Raw genomic sequence first — 19576 nt, 5'->3', positions numbered from 1 at the left:
GGCTACCTTCACCGCTCATCACTCGCAGCAGATTTGGTGAGAAGTGCGCACGGTGCTGCTGCTGCTGCAGGCCCCTCTTCAGGCACTAAAACGAAAAGCAGGAGGCAATGCGAGTTTTGCTCCAACAAAAGCAGAAGAGTTGTGACCACCTGCTGCCAATGTGGAAAAGTCACATGCCAAGACCACAGCCTTTCCATCTGCAGCATCTGCTCCACCTGAGCAGGACTGTCATGAACCCACCATTAAATCTTAGCAATCACCTAAAGCAAATGTACAATCACTCAAAAACACCTCCTAACACCCCGGCAAACAGTCTACACTCCATCACTTGAATATATGAAATAAAACCACCAGATAAGTGCAACAATCTGCAAAGCAAACAATACAATTAAAGTCTACCTGTGGCTGGAATGAGGCATGACGTGACCAAAATTCTCCATTTGCTGACATTTCCTTTTTATTTCACTCGGTTGCTGTTACAATACACCTCGGCTGCAACGTCCCAGCTGCCAGCCAGACACACTCACAACAAACAACAACCACACAACAGGACCCTACATGTGCAAGATAGCAGGCCTAAGTTTGCTTTAATCACTATTTTCATTCTTTTTCACTTGCAGCTCAGTTACATTTAGGAACTAAAACTACAAGCAGACACTGTCACAACCTCTGCAACTGACCAACTGAGGACAAACCAACTATGCTAAACAGGTCCTGCTTGCATGGCAGTGAATGTTGTGAAGAAAGCTACCTTTGGTTTTTTTTTTCTTTTTAAAAAATGTATTTAGTTTTAAAAACACAAAAGTTCCACTGCAGTAATTGCCCTGATAACTACAGATAAAGCACGGATGATATAACTGTGATGGTGTAGAAGGCTCTTTGCTTTGATTGGTCAACCTGTCTCTTTTCTCCACCTGCGTCCCCTGGCCCTGGACGAATCAGAACACAGAGAACAGCGAGCCTACAGAAAGATTCGACTGTTATTGATAAAATCAAAACACATAACAATTGTATGGAGAGTTCATTATGCTTAACTACAGATCCAAATCTCAGTCCAAAACAAACCCTTTATGAGGCAACCTAGTAAATAAATAAAAAAAAACAATAAAAAAAATTCAGATTCAAAGTTTGAATAAAACATGAAGTAAATAAACACCAAATCAGAGTGTAATTAGTTCAGACTTCACTTTATTCCATCAGAGAAACAACAAAGTAAAGTTGGAACTGTTAATAAAGAGTGAAAAAACAGTAAGCCATATTTTATTGTAAATGCTCTTTTAGACTGAGCACTGAGACTCATTTCTATATGACTTGCTGTGCTGCTATTTTTACTTTCATCCGTATTGATAAGTAAGATGAAATCTCACATGCTATGACAAACTTCGCATGGTCTGGTAATGTCTTCATGTACAGCACAATACAGAAACAAGCAACATGTCACTCTGCAACCAACATGAAATGACACACTGCAAAACACAACAATACCCCTGGGCTTCCCATATTGACAGGAGCACAGGCAAGTTTTCTTCACTTGCCCCCAGAGGCCAGAATCACCCTGGCATAGACTTCACTGTGGACAGCTGGAGGGCTTTGGAAAATGTGAAGAAGGGCTTTTTTTAACTTTTAACTGTGAGGGATCTTTTTTAATAGGTTTACAGCTTTTCCTCCTGATAAAGACCTCCACACAGCCATTTAATTATTTTTTAAATTCAAGTAATACATTAAAACGTAACAGTAAAGATCCTGTTTTTCATTGTCTATTATAGAAATTTCAGCTAAACATAAAAACTAAAAATTTGTCAGTGAACAAAAACCTTATGTTGTATAAATGCGGCACAGTCTGTATTAAGATGTCAATTAATGGCAGCATGTTTCAGCGATCCTAGACTGCCCCTTGCTGCACAACATAATAAAACACTGCAAGATTTTCTCCCAGGGAGATCCAAGCATGCGTCATACAGTTTGACACCAAACACATATAGGTTTTATTTTATTGTTATTAAAAATACAAAACTATGAAATATATATTTTTTGTTTTGGGCTTTATGATTTCAAAAGTAAAAATGAAAAAAAATGCACTTGATGGTGGAGAGAAATTTTTCAATACAAAGCAAGTCACAGTTCAGATGTGTGTACACAAAAGCACTTTTATAGATAAGAAGCAGTGATGTGGATACTTTACAGATGCTAATGCTGATGCAGAGTTTTGGTAAAATATTTCCAAAAGTCAAAATGACTGTTTCATGTTTTCATTTCTTGAAGCTGTCCCAGCACATGATGGCTTTTAGAAACTTAAAAATAAAACACTCAGAATGAATGAAGTACATTAGTGTCTTTCTATTTTCTTTCATGCTTCTTGGCATCATTGTCGGTATTGTTTCCTGTATCATGAAAGTTACATTTACATGTGGGTGAATTTGTTGGTGCAACTCTGATTTTCCCACAGTGAAGAAGTCCCACCAGCAGCAGCAGCAGAACGACCATCATGATGGTGAACACGGTCCGTAAGATGAGGTAAATATGACATCCAGGCTCTGAGGAGGGGTCTGTCTCAGTTTCTGTGTGATTGCCTGCATAGATGATAAGAATTAATAAGCTGCATTCACCTTGGTTAATTACGTAATTAATTAATATCTACATTTCATACAGGCACAGGCCTCAACAATCGCTAAAACCTGCAGTTCCTTTATTGCCCACTTGAGTTGTTCAAAGGTGAATAAACCCCCACAGACTGCCAAACTGTTAAAATGCCCAATGAATGGCCAACTAAAGAAATATTTTCATGGGGTTGAATAAAAACATTGTTTCTAACTTTCTTTAGGGTTTCTTTCTCATAGTGAGATCAACTCTGGTTTACTATCCATGACAGAATTGGGGTGTTTTTTGTGGTTTTTGACGTCTGATCTGAAGAGAAAATTGTGTAAGGAGTGGTGTGCCCGAGTCTATGTGTGAATGACTGCAGAGATAATAGAACTTAATTAATTAGCTGCGTTACCCTTTGTTAGTTACTTAACGTTGTGCAATTCTGGTAAATTCAAGGACTGAAAAATTGCCAGAAACTGCATTTCATCTAATGTCATTTTGAATTAAGTAAATCAATACCCAAAGACTAGAATGTTAAAATGCCCAGCTAATGAACAACTACACAAACATGTCAATAGGCAAGTACAAAGCACTCTTTTGGTCTATTTTCACCTTTTATACATCATATTTAAATATAAATTATGCATCAAATTAAATATTGATTAATTAAATTAATGATTGACAAAATAATTATTTAACATTTAAAATCTATACAATTATGTGCAAAATAATAGCAGTCTAATATAACTAATGGTTTTGGCAGAAATGATGATACAATATGGGAACAAATTCATGGCCAATCACCAGACTTAACAGACATGACATGCATGCTAATTTGGGGTAATTGACTCATTCAATGAAAGGGGTGTGTTCAACCTAATAGCAGTGTGGAGTTCAGTTAGGGAGGTCTTTCAATCTGTGAAGAAAGGGGTCTCAATCATGGCCCTTACTTAAAACAGGAAGGCAGCAGATGTTGTACTTGCTGGTTTTAGCCTTTGCTCAATGAGTAAATGGGTCATTCCAGGCACTGCACTAAGAGAGAAAGAACTTTGACCAAAAAGTTGATTGGAGAGGGGAAAACACACAATGAAGTGCACAAAATAATTGGCTGCACAGCGAAAAAGATCATAGAATAGATCATAGAATAACAAGGATGGCAAAGAAGCATCCAATGATCAGCTCCAGAGAGATCAAAGAAGATCTCTGTTTATCTGTTAGTACTTCGACAATCAGAAGATGCCTATGTGAAGCCAAACTATTTGCAAGAAACCCTCACAAAGTAACACTGCTGAAAAAAACATGTATTGAAAAGGTTACAGTTTAACAAAGACTACACTGACTTGCCCAAAGAGAAGAGGCGCAATATTCTGTGGACAGATGAGAGCAAGATTGTTCTTATTGGATCTGAAGGCTGCAGACAGTTTGTGAGACCCCCAAACACTGAATACAAGGCACAGTACACTGTGAAGACCATAAAACATGGAGGTGTAAGCTTAATGGTTTTGGGATATTTCTGATACTTTGTGGGGCCCATTTATCGCATAACAGGCACCATGGACCAGTTTCAGAAGAGTTCATGTTGCCTTATGCCAGTGGTTCCCAAACTTTTTTTTGCTAGGCCCACCTGTGTTTCACAAGAAAATCTTTGCACGAAAGGCAAGATTTGCTTCATCACATTTCCTAGTATTTGGCTTGGAAGGAAGTTGGTTTAGAAACATACTTGGCGATGCTTCATCTTCTGCTTTGCGTTTGTGTGGGAGCCCCGTCAAAAACGTATCTTTTATGCTAGAAATTTCCAAGCATTCTTTTTTCTTTTTAAAAAATTTTTATACTGTGTCCCCCCTGCAATGGCTCTGCATGACCCCACTTTGGGAACCTCTGCCTTATTCTGAGAAAGAAATGCCCTTAAAATGGGTGTTTCAGAAGGACAATGGCCCCAAACACACCAGCAAGCGGGCAACATCCTGGTGCAGACCAAAAAGATTGATATCATGAAGTGGCCAGCCTAATCCTCGGACCTCAGTGTGAATGAGAATTTGTAAATGACCTCAACAATTCTGTTTTTGATGCAAAACCCAAGAATGCAGAAGATCTGTGTAGTCCAGTCAGCTTGGGCTGCAATTTCTGTTAGGGTCAAATGTTAGTTGACTTCATGCCCGACAGATGTAAAGCAGTGTCAGAAATAATGGTTATACAACTAAATATTAGTTCAGTGCTTAAAGAAAAGGCGAAATCCTCATTTTATTTTCAGTTTATACTGTAAATATTCCAGTTTGTAAATGAAAATGCAGACACTGATATTTTTTGAACAACCTCATATTCTTTTTCTTCATTGTCAGTTAAAAAAAATACAAAAGAAAAGACAAAATTGTTCATGTTTTCATTTGGGATTGAATGTGCATGGCTCCCAGTGCCTTTGCATATATGAAAATAAATCTATTAGGAACATGGAAGTTTTCCTCTGTTGTTTTAATAACCACTGTGGCAGTATGCAGGGGGTGACTGTAGCCCACGTGGTAGAGCAGGTCATCTGCAGGTTAAGGTTGGTGCTTCAATCCGAGTCTACATGCAAAATATCCTTGGGCAAGATACTAACCTCAATTTGCTCTCCAATGCGTCTTTAAGAGTGTAAATGTTAGAAAGCACTTAAGCATAGAAAAGGGTGCTTGTGTACATATACACGAACTGGGCAAGTTATATAGAGCACTTTGAGTACTCTATTTAAGAGTCAGGCCATTTGCATATGGAGAAAAAGTATGTGCATACAGTTATGTGCAAAATAAAAGCAGTGATCTTAAGATGGATTTGTATTGATTTTGTCAGAAAAAATGTAACTAGCAAATTATTTAATCACACAAATAGGAGAATGACAAAATAGAAAATATAATCATGTATTTATGATTGACGCATGAATCAGCTGAGAATGACTAAAACAGAATGACACTTAAAGAAAAGGAAAACAAAAATGTATCTCACCTGTGAGACATGGCAGAGAGACAGACAGCCAGCTCTCTGGTGATTCTCCACCTCCTGAGATCTTGCACTTGTAAAGTCCTTCATCAGACTTGGAAACTCTGTGGATGGTCAAGTTTCCTATTGAGCTGCTTCCTATGTGACGCCCATATTTATAGAAATCAGCTGTGAAGTTGGAGGAAAGCATCTTGTTTCTGCAGCGCAGAGTCACAGCTTCTCCCTCCATCACAGGAACAGCAGGAATCTCCAGGATCATAGAACCAGCTGAACAACAAGTAACTTAAATTTATAAAATGTTGAACTTGTATTTGTTTGTGACAAAATATTACTGCCTTCATTCAATCATACCAGTGACAGTGATGCTGATAATGTTGCTTCTCTGCCCTCCTGCTGTCCCACACCAGTATTCTCCACTGTCACGTGCATAAATAGGACGAATGGTGCACTTTGAACCTGTTGTTGTAGCTGCTGTTTTCTTGCTGGTTTTGTTGCATTGCTCTACTTCCTCTTTCATCTTATATAACACATGTCCAGGAGAAGGCTCCTCACAGTAAAAACTAACTGACTCATATTCAAAAAACTGGGATTTGTTTGGAACAATACGAAGAGAAACTGCATCTGGGGGGAAAAACAACAACAGGATGATAGCAAATGAAATGTGTATCACAAGTTTTGTGATGATTAAATGTATGACAGTAGGTTGTTTAAGAAAATCAAAAACATATATTTTTCCGTGGTCTACTTCTAAACTAATCACCTTCAGAGAACTGCTGTCGTAATTTGGTGGTATATCAACACAACTGATTTGCACTGAATTAAACTGTCTACTCCTTCAAACACAAAATAATAAGTTTGTATCAATGAGCAAACAGATGGTACTCACCAACTTTCTGATCATGTGTGCACAGGAGGATGATGACAGTCATCACTGATGAGACAAAAAATACAAAACAGTTAATAAAATGTTTGACTTTTCATATTTTTTGACTCATTTTGCCAAAATTTTATTTATCGTTACTTCTCTAAGGTCTCACCAAAAGGTTGTTCTACATGAATCATCATCACATTTGAACAACTTCATGAGACTTTGTTAAAGCTAATAGTTTAGTTTTAATGTATAAACTGAGGCAATACTCACGCAGTCTAAAGCAGAGGTCTCTGACCTCCATGATGTCTTGCTGCAGACTGACTATGTGGCGTATTTGAAACAATCTCCAATCTAAATAGTTTTCAGTGAAGCAGAGCTGCTGTTGTGGTAGGTCACCTGACACAAAAACAGCCTGATGCTGCTTTCAGTTCTATTTGTAGCCATTTAGAGTTCATCTTCTTTTTCTTGGTTTACAACACTGATAAGAAAAACAGACATTTCAGTGCAAACTAAGTCAGAGGTCATGTTTTTCACAAACTACCCACAGAGCCTCTTAATAGACAAGTGGCAGTACTGTGGGTACTTTGCACATGTTCATGAGGGTTATGCTATATAGGGTTATGGGAAATATGGCCAAAATGACAGATAAACTTTTCACACCACCTTAAAAAAAAGAGGTTTTGAAATGAATGCAGAGTGAATTAGACATTCAGCAAAATCAACAAGCAAAATTATGCAAGATGTGATGTTACTGGTTTTTATCACTGTATTTCTTATCATTGGCTGCATCATTTTTATACGTCATAACATTTACATTTGTGTGAGGACGAGTTAGTTGTTGTAGCTCTGATTTTTCCACAGGTAAGAAGTCCCACCATCACCACCAGCAACAGCAGAGCCACCATCAAAAAAATCAGCTGTCATGTTGGAGGAAATCATCATGTTTCTGCAGGAAAGAGTTACAGCTTCTTTCATCACAGGAACAGAGAGGCTCTTGTGATGATCACAGAACCACCTGAATCACATGCATTTGATATGTATTTGATATTAAATACATGTCAACTTTATCTCAGAATATTGTTTTCTTTCTGCAGCTGCACCAGTGATAACAAAATTCATAATGTTGCTTCTGTTTCCTCTCATGCTAAAATGTTGCTGGCTCATAGGCGTTTATCACAGGAACAGACAGACTCTAACTGAAGAACATGTGTTTCCGATATAGATCAGGTTAGACCAATGTTTAGTGAGAAACACTGATCAACTCCTCAATATGATCAGAATTTTAAAAGAATAAAATGCAGATATGGAGAATTAGAACATTTCTCGATTATTCCAAAGTTGCAAATTCTTTTTTCACATGTAAGAAAAGTTAATTTTAGGAGACACGTTTGGTTATTGTTGAAGGATAGGACCTCCTCCTGTAAACCCATTTTTTTAATTTCCATTTTCACCATCAACTTTTTTGTGGTGTATTTAGGTGTAGGTTTATACAACTAAATGTATTGTTTAGTATGGAGTAGAGATGGCACGATACCACTTTTTTATGTCCGATACCGATACCGTTATCGTAAATTTGGATATCTGCCGATACCGATATGAATCCGATATAGTGTGTTTTTCAATCAATAAAACTGTTTTTTTAATATCTTGCTGCATTTTGTATAAGTTCGTACTCAAGTTTAAAAAAAAAACCCACTAAAGCTATTCTGTTAAACCTGTATGTAAACAATACACTGCACCCAAAATATTTCATAGTTCAGCAACACTGATCAATCTAATAAACTTAAACCTGCTCCATCCTCCCTATTCTGGTATTTTAAAGAGTACTTAGCAGAAATATTAAACAACCTACCTAATAGGGTTGCAAACTCCCAGCAAAAAAAAATAGGGAACCACCCTCCGCTGCGTGATGCTTAATTGACGTAATCAACTTTAATTTAATGCACGTGTAAATAAATAAATAAATAAATAAATAAAAATGCACAGAAATCAATTATTTTTCTACAATAATTCAATTCAACATCTTTCTTCAACAGAATTGCAGACTGCATAGATGGTTCCCAAAGGAAAAAGTACTATAGGTTACTAGGGTATATTAGATTTAACAGTTACTATATACATTAATGGACTTCTATACATTTTACATCAGATTAAAACTTTGGGTGTAAGATTCAGATAATTATTTATTAAAAGCTAGACATTTTAAATGAGAATAAGAAAGAAAAGTATGTTTTTGTGCCCCCTTTTCCCTGTTAATGCCCTATCGGCCCCCCTGGCTAAACTTTGCTAGATCCCCCCACTTCATAATTGAAGTAGCAGCAGGAGAGAGAGAGAGAGAGAGAGGCAGTCGCTCCATATATCGGTTGTTAAGCTTAACGTGGGAATGCTTTACAAACATTCAGAGATGAACTTACACACTTGCTTTACTTCTCTCTGGGATCACTTCCTCGGAGATGAAATGCCGGTTTGGTAGCGAGGCTACAAATCCTCAACCAGACCGCTGACAGGTCTCGCACGCCACAGCCGCTCTATCACGTGACGCATACTGCTCCGAAGTTTTGTGAGGTGCTTTTTTGATATTTAATGGATCGGATTACATTTTTTATTTCTCTCCAATATCCGATCCAGTTATTTAGGTCAGTATCGGACTGATACCGATACGTAATATCGGATCGGTCCATCCCTAGTATCTAGTCTGCAATGGATATTGGAGGAAAAAAAGTTTTTAATTTAAGTCCATGCACTTTCAGGTCAGCACTGAGGCTTTGGAAGTAACCATAGCAGTGAAAGGGACACACCCGTTGGAGCGATTCATAGATTTTTATTTTGAGCTTGGCCTGAATTATGAAGACATTGTATAAGTAAGAGACATCTGAAGAGAGTTCTTAGTGTAAAGGGACACAGTCATCTCTGACCTGGCTTTGTAGTTTAGTCACAGGTAGATCAAACCACTAATTATTATGCTAACCACGTCTCTATGCTAACCTCCAAAAGAATAATCCAGAATAACAAATGCACCCCACCTCCTTCTGCCATCATGGGTCATCAAAATCTAATTTCCAAATAGATTAATTTCTCTATCTTAACAAATCATGTTTAATTCTTCAAAGTGATCTCTCCTTATTGAAATAATATATGTCCCCTCATTCTGCTCACCCAGACTTTTGTCACCTTTCCTCAAGGCTCTCCTAACTCCTCTTGCAAGTAAGCCATCAGTTCAGTTATACACACCTTCACCTAGGGCCATTTGCCAAAATCACACTAACCCCTCTTTGTCCTCCCTCCTCAGTGCTACCACCAAAAATGACCTGCTACGCCCCAGTTCACCTCCGTAGTCTACACTTTCACCCTCAGGTTGTCATGTCCACTCACCAAGTTGTTGCCACATTGTTATGCTTAATGACTTCTCTGTGTTTTACATCTAGCCAAATAAACGGTGTTAATAAATAAAAATAAATTATTTTCCTGCCTCTGCTCTGGGTTGCTTAACTTGGGTTCAGTTTTGGTACAGGCCTTTGGCCCGTTGTGACACCAACAATGCACTATCCATTCAGATCATATTGTTCAGGCTACATGTAAAGGCTTTCCCAATGATCTCCCTAGAAAAGAGTCATTTGCAATGTTATGATAAGCAACCTCATGTTTGAATGAATGATGAATGATTGTTATCAGGGTACCTCTCTAACCTTTTGAGAAAGGTTTGAGGTTTGGCTGTATTGAACAGATGTTGCTGTAGCATGAAACAAGATACCACTTACTATGTCTGGGTACTAGACCACACTTCAGTTAGAGACATTCTCATGCAGAGACATGCTCAGTTTCAGACCTTGGAGGGTTTTTTTCACTGCTGACCACAAGGTGAACACAATGAATGGTCAAACTGCAGCAGTTCTTTTCTTGTAGCAACATTTACACTTTTAAAAAGACCAACCAGATGGAACAAGTTTAAGTTCGCTTCTAAATAACAGACAGAAGCTATTGTTAGCATTTGAAATATACATGTACTGGTAACCATGTGGGTCTGCCTGTCAGCTCTATCTGACTACACACAAGCTATAACAATTTATAGACATGTATCAAACTCGACTGACAATAAGTAGCTTAATTACAAAAGCAATGCATCATAAATTTTTCACTTTCAGATGTGATTATGTCTTCAGTCAGCTCTCCGTAATATACATTGGAAGGCGAGAACAAAAATAAAGCTGTTTCCAAATGAAAAGGAATATCTTTGAAAAGAAACAGATTTATTATTGTTTTCTGTGCAAAAAGTATTAATTCCACATTTGTATTTTAGCGATATAGTTTTATACATGAGCTTTGGGGTGATTACAACTCACAAACTTTATATATTGCATTCACATGAAATAACATGTAAATGTCTATATAAGCAATACCAAATTTCTATATAATTGTCTTGAGTTTTTATATTACCCTTTGTATATTATCTGTTTGCAGAACATAAGACATCTTTAACCCCTGTCTGTGCTGGTTTCTGGCTCTGGTTTGTCAACAGGTGGAATTATAATAGTTGGTAGACAAAATCCTAACTTACTTAATTTATATTAGACTATTATAAATGACTTGAGAAATCAGTTGGTGATATTTCTCGTATGGCTTAATAATGGCACCATTAAAGTGGACATGAAACACAACATGTATAAAGGCTAATATACACCATGGAGCCTTGTCTTAAAAAAAGATGTAGATGTAACTATCTGTGAAGCTTTATTTATGAAATAAGTGCTTAACGTTTTTTGAGCATGTTTAGTGCCATCTTATGCCAGCTCAGAATGTGTAGGAGACTAGTAAGGGAACTAGTAACTCAGTGGAATATAAGGGCACTATATATTTCACTTTTGTACTGCCTATGGCCACAACAATGAATTTTAAGTTGAGAAACCTATTATACACTGTGTCTGTCTGTGTCTGTCTCTTTAGCTGTAAGTGGTTCGTTATTTTTGAGTAGCTGCACTGAAACAGCAAAATAAGATAAGATAAGATAAGATGACCTTTATTAGTCCCGATCCAGCTGATCGCCATAATTTTCGGGTTTGTAAAGGACTTTATAAATGAAGACTGTGTGGAGGTGAGCCTCTTTGAGTCACAGGACCAAGAAGGTGTAGTCTGACTTTTTTTTGTTTTTTTTCCATTGCACACATCAACCTATTTTCCCTGCGGAGATGCTAATGGGATTCCTGATTGGCAAGAAACATATCTTTGTGATCTCCAAAAGTTGAATCTGTTCATCTGGACGTAGCGTTTTGTGGGAGAAACGTTTTGTCACTCATCCAAGTGACTTCTTCAGTCTCAGCTGACTGCAGGTCAGATTTACTTTCCTGGATGATTGAGAATGCATCAAGACATATCTTTGTGATGTTTGTGGTGCGATGTGCATGTAGCAACCTGTTATCTTGTAAACTGTTTGCTTGTGCTTGGGAAAAGTTAATATTTTATTGTGTAAAAAAACCCTGATCGCATCAGCTGATTGTGCCGATTGGTACATCCGGCCAAACGAAGAAAGAGTTTCTGACTCCAGCTTGTCAGGCCGGTGAACCACCTCTCACCTGACTCCCCCACACTGTCCTTACCACATAAGCAGTAAGTGGTAAAGTGGACATTATACTCATGATTTCTTAACATAAAACTCATTGTTGCAGCCAGAGGCAGAACAAAAATTGATCCTGTTTAAACTTATTTATAAGCTTCCTTATATTCCACCAAGTTATTGGTTCTGTCACTAGTTAGCCAACATAAACTAGTATAAGTCTATTAGCTGCAACCACCCTGGTGACAACACATTCTGTACTGGCATGGGATGGTGCTAAACATTTTCTAAAAACTTGTTAAGCACTTACTTCTTAAATCAAGCTACACAGGCAGTGTTACATATCTGTTTCTGAGAGAAGGGCTTCGTGGTGTATATTAGCCTTTATACATTTCATGTCCAATTTAAAATAGCTTTTACTCACAGTGAATTTCACCTTGTAGCTGAGTTTCACCGAGGCCCAGGATGTTGTCATAATGTCACACTACTTTGTTTCCCCAGCAATTACATTAAAGGGTTGAGAATTTAGAATAGCTAGCGTCTGTGTCCAGCAATGACTTTTGAAAACCTTTTATTTACCACAAGGACACATCTGCACCATGCACCTACTAAAGCATTCCTGAAAGAACATCATGCAATTAATTGTCTGTTAAGGAAAACCATCATTTCATATCATTTACAGCAGCTATCAGAGAAATCTAGGAAATCTGCTTTTTTCGTAACTCAGTTCAAAAATGACTGCTTTCTCTTTTTTATATTTTCCTTTTGTAGGTGTGTTCTGTCAAATAGCAAAATTATGGGTTAGGCAGTTTTTTATTTTGTGGTTTTTGCATTTTGAAAATTATTAATAGTAATACTAAGTGTAATTTTTCCAACAGAATAGTATTTTATTCTATTTTATATAGTATGTTATTCTTTTATCTTATTCTATTCCATTGTTTTTCTTAATTTTTGCTGATGCAACTTTGCACTGTCCACTTTCTGCTGTGACATAACTAATTTCCCAGGTGTGGGACTACTAAAGGTTTATCTTATCTTATCTTATTATGTCAAATTTAATTTTGAAACTGAATGTATATGTCTGAAGTTGCACATCATGCACTATGTAACCATTCTGAGTTGTATTGGGAACCTCACAACCACCACCTTAGATAGAGTACATTTGTAAAAGAGAAGCGGTTTGTATTCTTTGTGTTTATTATTGGAAGCATAAGTTCAAGAATCTTAAATTATCACTAGAATTCTTCATATTTATAATTAACACATAAAGAAACAAAGAGACAGGCAATATCAACAAGAAAACTAAACCTGAATTCAAGTACATTATTTTATGATATTTTGAAAAACAAAACTTCCTAAAATACCTTTGTTCTTCCCGTTTCTTCATATATTAGTGAATGTTACTTTGCCTGCATTGACAATGCTTGTCTGTATGGAGGCTGAAAAATGCAATAAAGAGCCACAAACATTAAACTCCAAATAGTTTTCAGAGAAGCAGAGCCGCTGTTGTGGTAGGTCAAATGTCAGTGATTTAGATCATTATCAGAAAGATTGACGAAGCCTTCAAGACTATTTGTAGCCATTTAAGCTACGTCCACACGTACACAGGTATTTTTGAAAACAGAGACTTTCCTTTGTTGTTTTTTAAAAAAAATGTGCAGTTTCGAAAAAATGTCTCCGTCCACATGTAAATGCCAAAAACGAAGTCAAACGCTGTCAAAAACATGCTAAATCCTAATCGTGTAGAAATGTTGGCCAATCAGGAGTCTAGAAGCCTGTGCGGGAAAGAGTAGGGTTTTGTACCCTCACAAAACCTTAAGTACTTCTGAAAAGTCTCTGTGTTTTTCTGAAAAGGCAGCTAATTATGTGTTACTTTTCAAGTGCCTTCATCAAATGTTAATAACCAAAAACACTATTTTGGCTGGTGTAGACTGCCAACTTAGGAATGAACAAAATGCCATACAGCATACATAAATTTAATTTAAAAAAAAAAAAAGGATTATTCAAACCGATGTCGGGATTTGGGGAGTGAGAGCTACGTCCGAAGTTCACTCTGAAGCCTCTGTCTTTGTAAATGGAGGGACTGTGTGTGTATATGTATGTAAAAACTGCAGCTAGTCAGATTTAAAGCAACAGTATTTTTTTATTGTAGAAATTTATCTGATGTGAACAATAACGTTGCGCACAGCGTGACGTCATCCTGTTATCTCAGTAAACACAACAGTTTTAAACAAAAGCTGTAAGCATGTTTGTGGACATGGGAAAAATAGCAGAAATGACATCACCAATGCTCACTCAGCTTCCCCTTTCACATAGTTCGACCAAACAAATGTACAGACTATTAGTTACAGTTGATGCCTGTTAGTTTGAGGCCATCAGTTTGTTGGGGGTTTTTTTAAAAAGTTTTTTTTAGTATGATTAAATGTTAAAACAATCAAATAGGTCATTTCTGTTTTATTATATGATAACAATACTGACACACTGTTTGTGTTCCAAAGTCCACCACAAAGTTGTGGACTTTGCAGATGTTTGCAGATATTTGCTTCTTTTTTTTTTTATCCGCAAATGCATCACAGTCTTTTATACAGAAGTAGCAGTGGTGTGGGTACTTCAGAGGTTATCGAGTTATGGTGGGATTTTACAGGCATGATATTTAAATTTTTTTTCTAAAATGTCTATTTCTTAAAACTTTCTATTGTCTGTTTGTGCTACTCATATGATGCACTGTTTCCAGTATGGGTAAACAATTAGTTGTTCTGATTTTCCCACAGTGAAGAAGTCCCACCAGCAGCAGCAGAAGAACCAACATCATGATGGTGAACACGGTCCGTAAGATGAGGTAAATATGACATCCAGCCTCTGAGGAGGGGTCTGTCTCAGTTCCTGTGTGATTGCCTGCATAGATGATAAGAATTAATTAGCTGTGTTCATCTTGGTTAATTATTCAATTAGTTACTTAATTAATTAATATCTACATTTCATACAGGCACAGGGCTCAACAATTGCCAGAACCTGCAGTTCCTCTATTGCCCACTTGAGTTGTTCAAAGGTGAACAAACCCCCACAGACTGCCAAACTGTTCAAATGCCCAACGATTGGCCAACAAAAGAAATATGTTTACGGGCTTGAATAAAAACATTGTTTCTAGCTTTCTTTAGGATTTCATTCTCATGGTGAGATCAACCCTGGTTATCTTATGTATTCTCATAACTGAATCCACAGGCGAGAGGGGGATGTAATCATGTTTTTAGCCTGTTTGGTGTTTACTATCCATGACAGAATTGTGGTGTTTTTGGTGGTTTTTTGTATCTGATCTGAAGAGAAAATTGTGTAAATGACAAAAAATATAGTGAATTCTTTTGAAATTAAAGAGTGTGTTTAGTGATACAGCTGTAATACTACTGGCATTAAAAAAGGGGAAAAAAGTTATGACTTCCTCAGTGTCTCACCTGTGGCATTCAGCCAGCTCTGTGGTGATTCCCCAGCTCCTGAAATCCTGCACTTGTAAAGTCCTTCATCAGATTTTGAAACTTTGTGGATGGTCATGATTTCTCTGGAGATGCTCCTGATGTGGAGTCCATCTTTGTAGAAATCAGTGATGAAGGTGGAGGAAGTTGTCTTGTTTCTGCAGCTCAGAGTCACATTTTCTCCCACCAACATAGGAACAGCAGGACTCTCTAAGATTACAGAACCATCTCAAAACAAGTGATGTAAAATAATAACATGTTGTATTTGATCATGACAACATATTTCTGCCTATACTGAAACATACCAGTGAAGCTGCTTGTTGCCCCTCCTCTAGTCTCACACCAGTAGTGATGGGTCGGCCGCGAACGAAACAGCTCTTAGAACTGGCTCTTTGAAGTGAACGATGGGAGCTGCGTTTTTCTTTTTCTTTTTCTCACCCTCTCTATCTCACTTTTTTTCGCTTTATGCTGCACGTGATTGGTCAATATGTGTTTGTGCCTCATGTTTGCGCTGAACAGAGGGGGGAGGGGTTGTAGTTACACTCGCAGCAGCAGTAGTACACAAACAGAGGAGGAGGGAGAGAGAGAAAGAGAGCCAGGGGCAACAACAAGAGACAACATGGTCACATTAGAAAGGTATAGTAATGAAAATGAGTGACACCAAGAAAAGAAGCAAAATCTGAAACCATTTCAATTTTATTGACAATACATAGGCAGAGTGTAGAGTCTGCAAGAAAACCCAAAACAAAACAAAACTACACTCTTTCATAAACCCCTATATCCTTCAGAAACCCCACAAAATCCCTTATCTGTGCCCTACTATCCTCCAACACACTCTTCAGAGTAAACTCCCTAACTCCCAACTTCTTCATTCTATCCTGCAGAACTTTCCTCTCCACATCATAACCCTTGCACCGCAGTATTACATGCTCTACCGTCTCCTCCTCCTCCTGGCAGACTCCACAAAGCCCCGTCTCATGTTCCCCTACCATCTCTAGTGTTTTATGTAATGTACAATGTCCCAGTCTAAGCCTGGTAATGACCACCTCTTCTCTCCTATTACCCCTAAGCACCCTAAGCCCTGTCACCTCTTTCTTAATATGATACAATTGCCTGCCCTTACTCCCAGAATCTCACCGCTTCTGCCACTCCTTAACAACCTGCCTCCAAACAATACCTTTTGCTTCAGATTTGCTGCTTTTAATTTCCATCTCAATCCTACTTTTATTCAAAGCTCCTTTAGCCAATCTATCCACTTTTTCATTTCCACTGATTCCTACATGAGCAGGCACCCAAAGAAAGTGAACACTGCTGCCACTACTCCTTAAAGTCTCCAGGATATTATACAGCATATCCTGCCTTGTCTTTGAACAAAATGATTGTAGACTTGAAAGAACAGATGCCGAGTCAGAACATACTACCACTTGACTGATCTTTGAATACTGTATCCATTTCAACGCTACCTAAATTGCTGCCATCTCAACCGTGTACACTGCCAGTCCATCCGAAGTGCGTCTGTTCATTCCAATATTTTTAGATGGGACCGCTATTCCAAACCCCATAATTCCATTGTCCGGATTTTAAGCACCATCTGTGAACACATGAATACACTCGGTATTCATTCAACCTGTGAAATTGGAATGCTGAAACAAGATCCACTCTTCCTTTCAATTTTCTCTTCATATCCAGCAAGTACCAGTCCACAGAAGGGGTCTCCAATAACTATGGAGGAACCATAGTTACTGGAAAGACTTTGGCCACTGTGGCATGGAGGTACAAGAATAAACCAATTTACACATCATAGTCATAAGAATACTGTAACAAGTGTTACCTGGCAGTTTGCCGCTTTCTGCCAGGTGATTGGCAGAGGAGCTTTGAAAAGGTAGTGGGTGTGTGGGATGAGGTCAGCGCTCTTCTATGGGAAATTCCAGAGGCGATTAACTCACTCTGGTGCGAGTGGGTATATTGCTTGGTAAGAGACTTTTGCCATTTTTGGATAATTTATTATTGTAGGTGCCCATTTTTTAATTCATGTTGTTGGACTTTATTAGTGTGGCCACAACTTTTAATGGAAGAACTGATCAAGCTCTAGATCGACTGGGCGCGGGGAAATCGATCAATATTGTAGGTATATTAGGGAACTTGTTTTAGAGCCGTGATTTTGAAATAGCTTAATCAAACAGATATTTAATTGGGGTAACATTTTAATCGTTAACTTTGTTTGTGTTTTGCAGCTGTTATTGTGCTGTTTCCGCTGCTGTACAGAACCTGTGATGTCCAGACAGTATCCCCCTTGTGTTCTGCTGTGAAAACTTTTGCACTTTTGCAGGGATTAACATAGTTGCCATGGTTTCCTCTCTTCTCTTATTTGTTGTGTGTGATCAGGACAATTCTGGAGAAGATGGGCCTGCAGGGGAAAGTCACCCTATTGAAGGCCAGAGAGAAATAGGATAACCTAAAGAAATACAAAGTACGTATGTGTGTTATCAAGAAGATAATTCTTAAGAACACAAGTTAATAAATGTGCAATTACTAAGATCTGTGTTGTTTTTTTGTTTTTGTTTTTTTTGTCTGCTGTCATTTTTTGATTTCCTCTGCCTTTAGGATTGCAAGTAACCAGGGTCAGGAGAGGGAGTCAATGGGTGACCAAAACAAAAGCTATGAGGAGAAAGAGGAAAAGAGACAGGGATGATGAGCTGCTCATCATCAGAGAGGACATGAGGCAGCAAAGAGAGGCTGAGGAGAGGAGAGCAGGGAGAGGATGGACAGACTGCTTTCAATTTGTGAAAGATCAGTTCTAAAATGGGAAATGTATTTATTTGAATGTATTTTTTACATTGTTATATGTTTTGTTAGTTTAAAAGTTTTATGTTATTAATAAACTGATTACAACAAACAGTAATTGTCACTGAACTCATTTTATTTACAGGTATTTGTAACATATCTGAACATAACGCTAACTTTGAACAATTTTACATGGATATTTATTTGATGACAATAAAATAAATGACAATAACAGTTAAACAACAATATTTAAAGAAAGAAAAACAATATTTACAGTTGTTCACACAGGATTAACCTGAGTGACCTGTTCCTGGACCGTTTCTTTAACAGCTGTAGTAGATTACAGGAAGTCTCTGGCAGTGTTGCTGAATCTGCCGAAACAAGATCAGACATGCATGGGGTGCTGCAACTGAGACCTGCGGTTTGTCTTTTCTGGTTGGCGAGTGGAGAATCACACAGGGTGGTCTGCAAAGAGCTTTAGGATGCTTCCTCCCACTGTCCACTGCATCGTCCATCCACAGGGTTTGCAGGGCTGGCTCACTCATGGCTGCCACACCACTAAGATGTTTTCAGAAATATGCAAGCAGGAGATGGTGGATGCGATATTACTACTAGTATAATACTTGTTTTGCTTCCCCTGTCTCATTAGCCCTGATTTGCCCCAGCTGTGTTTCCCTTCTGTCTCTCATTCACTGATTGCTCCCTCTGTGTATTTAAGCCTTGTGTTTTCCTCTGTCCATGTTATGATCATACCCTCATTCCCTGCTCTGTGTTCCATCTGCCTGCTTAGTTTTTTGTATTCTCAGTTTAGCTGGTTCTGTTTTGCCATCTAGCAATAAATCTAAGTTTGAGTTTACTTTCCGCCTCCGAGGGTCTGCACAGTGGATCCTCCTTACACTACTCCTGCCTGCACACAGCCTTTACATGACACTTTGAGGCTATATTTTTTTAGTAACTACATGGATATTAAAAATCACCCACAAAAATTATTTTATCTGAGCTGAGCACTAAATCAGATGAGAAAAGAGAAATCACATAGAAACTGAGTAAAGCCCAGGAGACACAATTCAAATTCAAATGCCTGATGCTTAGCTTTGTTCAGCATAGGCCAAGGCTAAGCATTAGGCTTTGAAATGAATTAAAACATCAGAATGCAAACCAACACCAGAAAGCAGTGTGGCAATCTGCTTCAGATGGAAACTCAAACATCTCACACTTTGGTCTTTCTTTTTGTTGAAAACCAAACCACAGAACAAATCCCGCTGTGAGACTGGCCTTATGCATATGTGGCTTATAAAAAAAAGCAAAATAAAAAAGAAACAGCCAGAGACACGAAACTTTCGTCCTTAAGAG

At 37.9% G+C, this 19576-nt stretch overlaps 1 protein-coding gene and 1 long non-coding RNA gene across 2 annotated transcripts; both read right to left on the bottom strand.

Annotated features, from left to right (window-relative positions):
• Positions 1–2097: 2097 nt before the first annotated feature.
• LOC120439460 (low affinity immunoglobulin gamma Fc region receptor II-a-like) lies at positions 2098–6717 on the bottom strand. The gene is made up of 5 exons (XM_039610464.1): positions 6695–6717; positions 6440–6484; positions 5905–6174; positions 5560–5820; positions 2098–2570 (listed from the first exon to the last, which is right to left on the bottom strand). The coding sequence occupies exons 2-5, from the start codon at positions 6480–6482 to the stop codon at positions 2338–2340; spliced, it is 807 nt and encodes a 268-aa protein (XP_039466398.1). The 5' UTR covers positions 6483–6484; positions 6695–6717; the 3' UTR covers positions 2098–2337.
• An 8077-nt stretch (positions 6718–14794) lies between these two features.
• LOC120438143 lies at positions 14795–15820 on the bottom strand. The gene is made up of 3 exons (XR_005611697.1): positions 15745–15820; positions 15422–15649; positions 14795–14867 (listed from the first exon to the last, which is right to left on the bottom strand). It is a non-coding gene; the product is annotated as an uncharacterized LOC120438143 (long non-coding RNA).
• Between the last annotated feature and the right edge of the window lie 3756 nt (positions 15821–19576).

Source organism: Oreochromis aureus, linkage group 3 (assembly GCF_013358895.1).
Source record: "Oreochromis aureus strain Israel breed Guangdong linkage group 3, ZZ_aureus, whole genome shotgun sequence".
Classification (NCBI taxonomy): Eukaryota; Metazoa; Chordata; class Actinopteri; order Cichliformes; family Cichlidae; genus Oreochromis; species Oreochromis aureus.
This window is presented reverse-complemented; position numbering and strand designations above follow the sequence as displayed.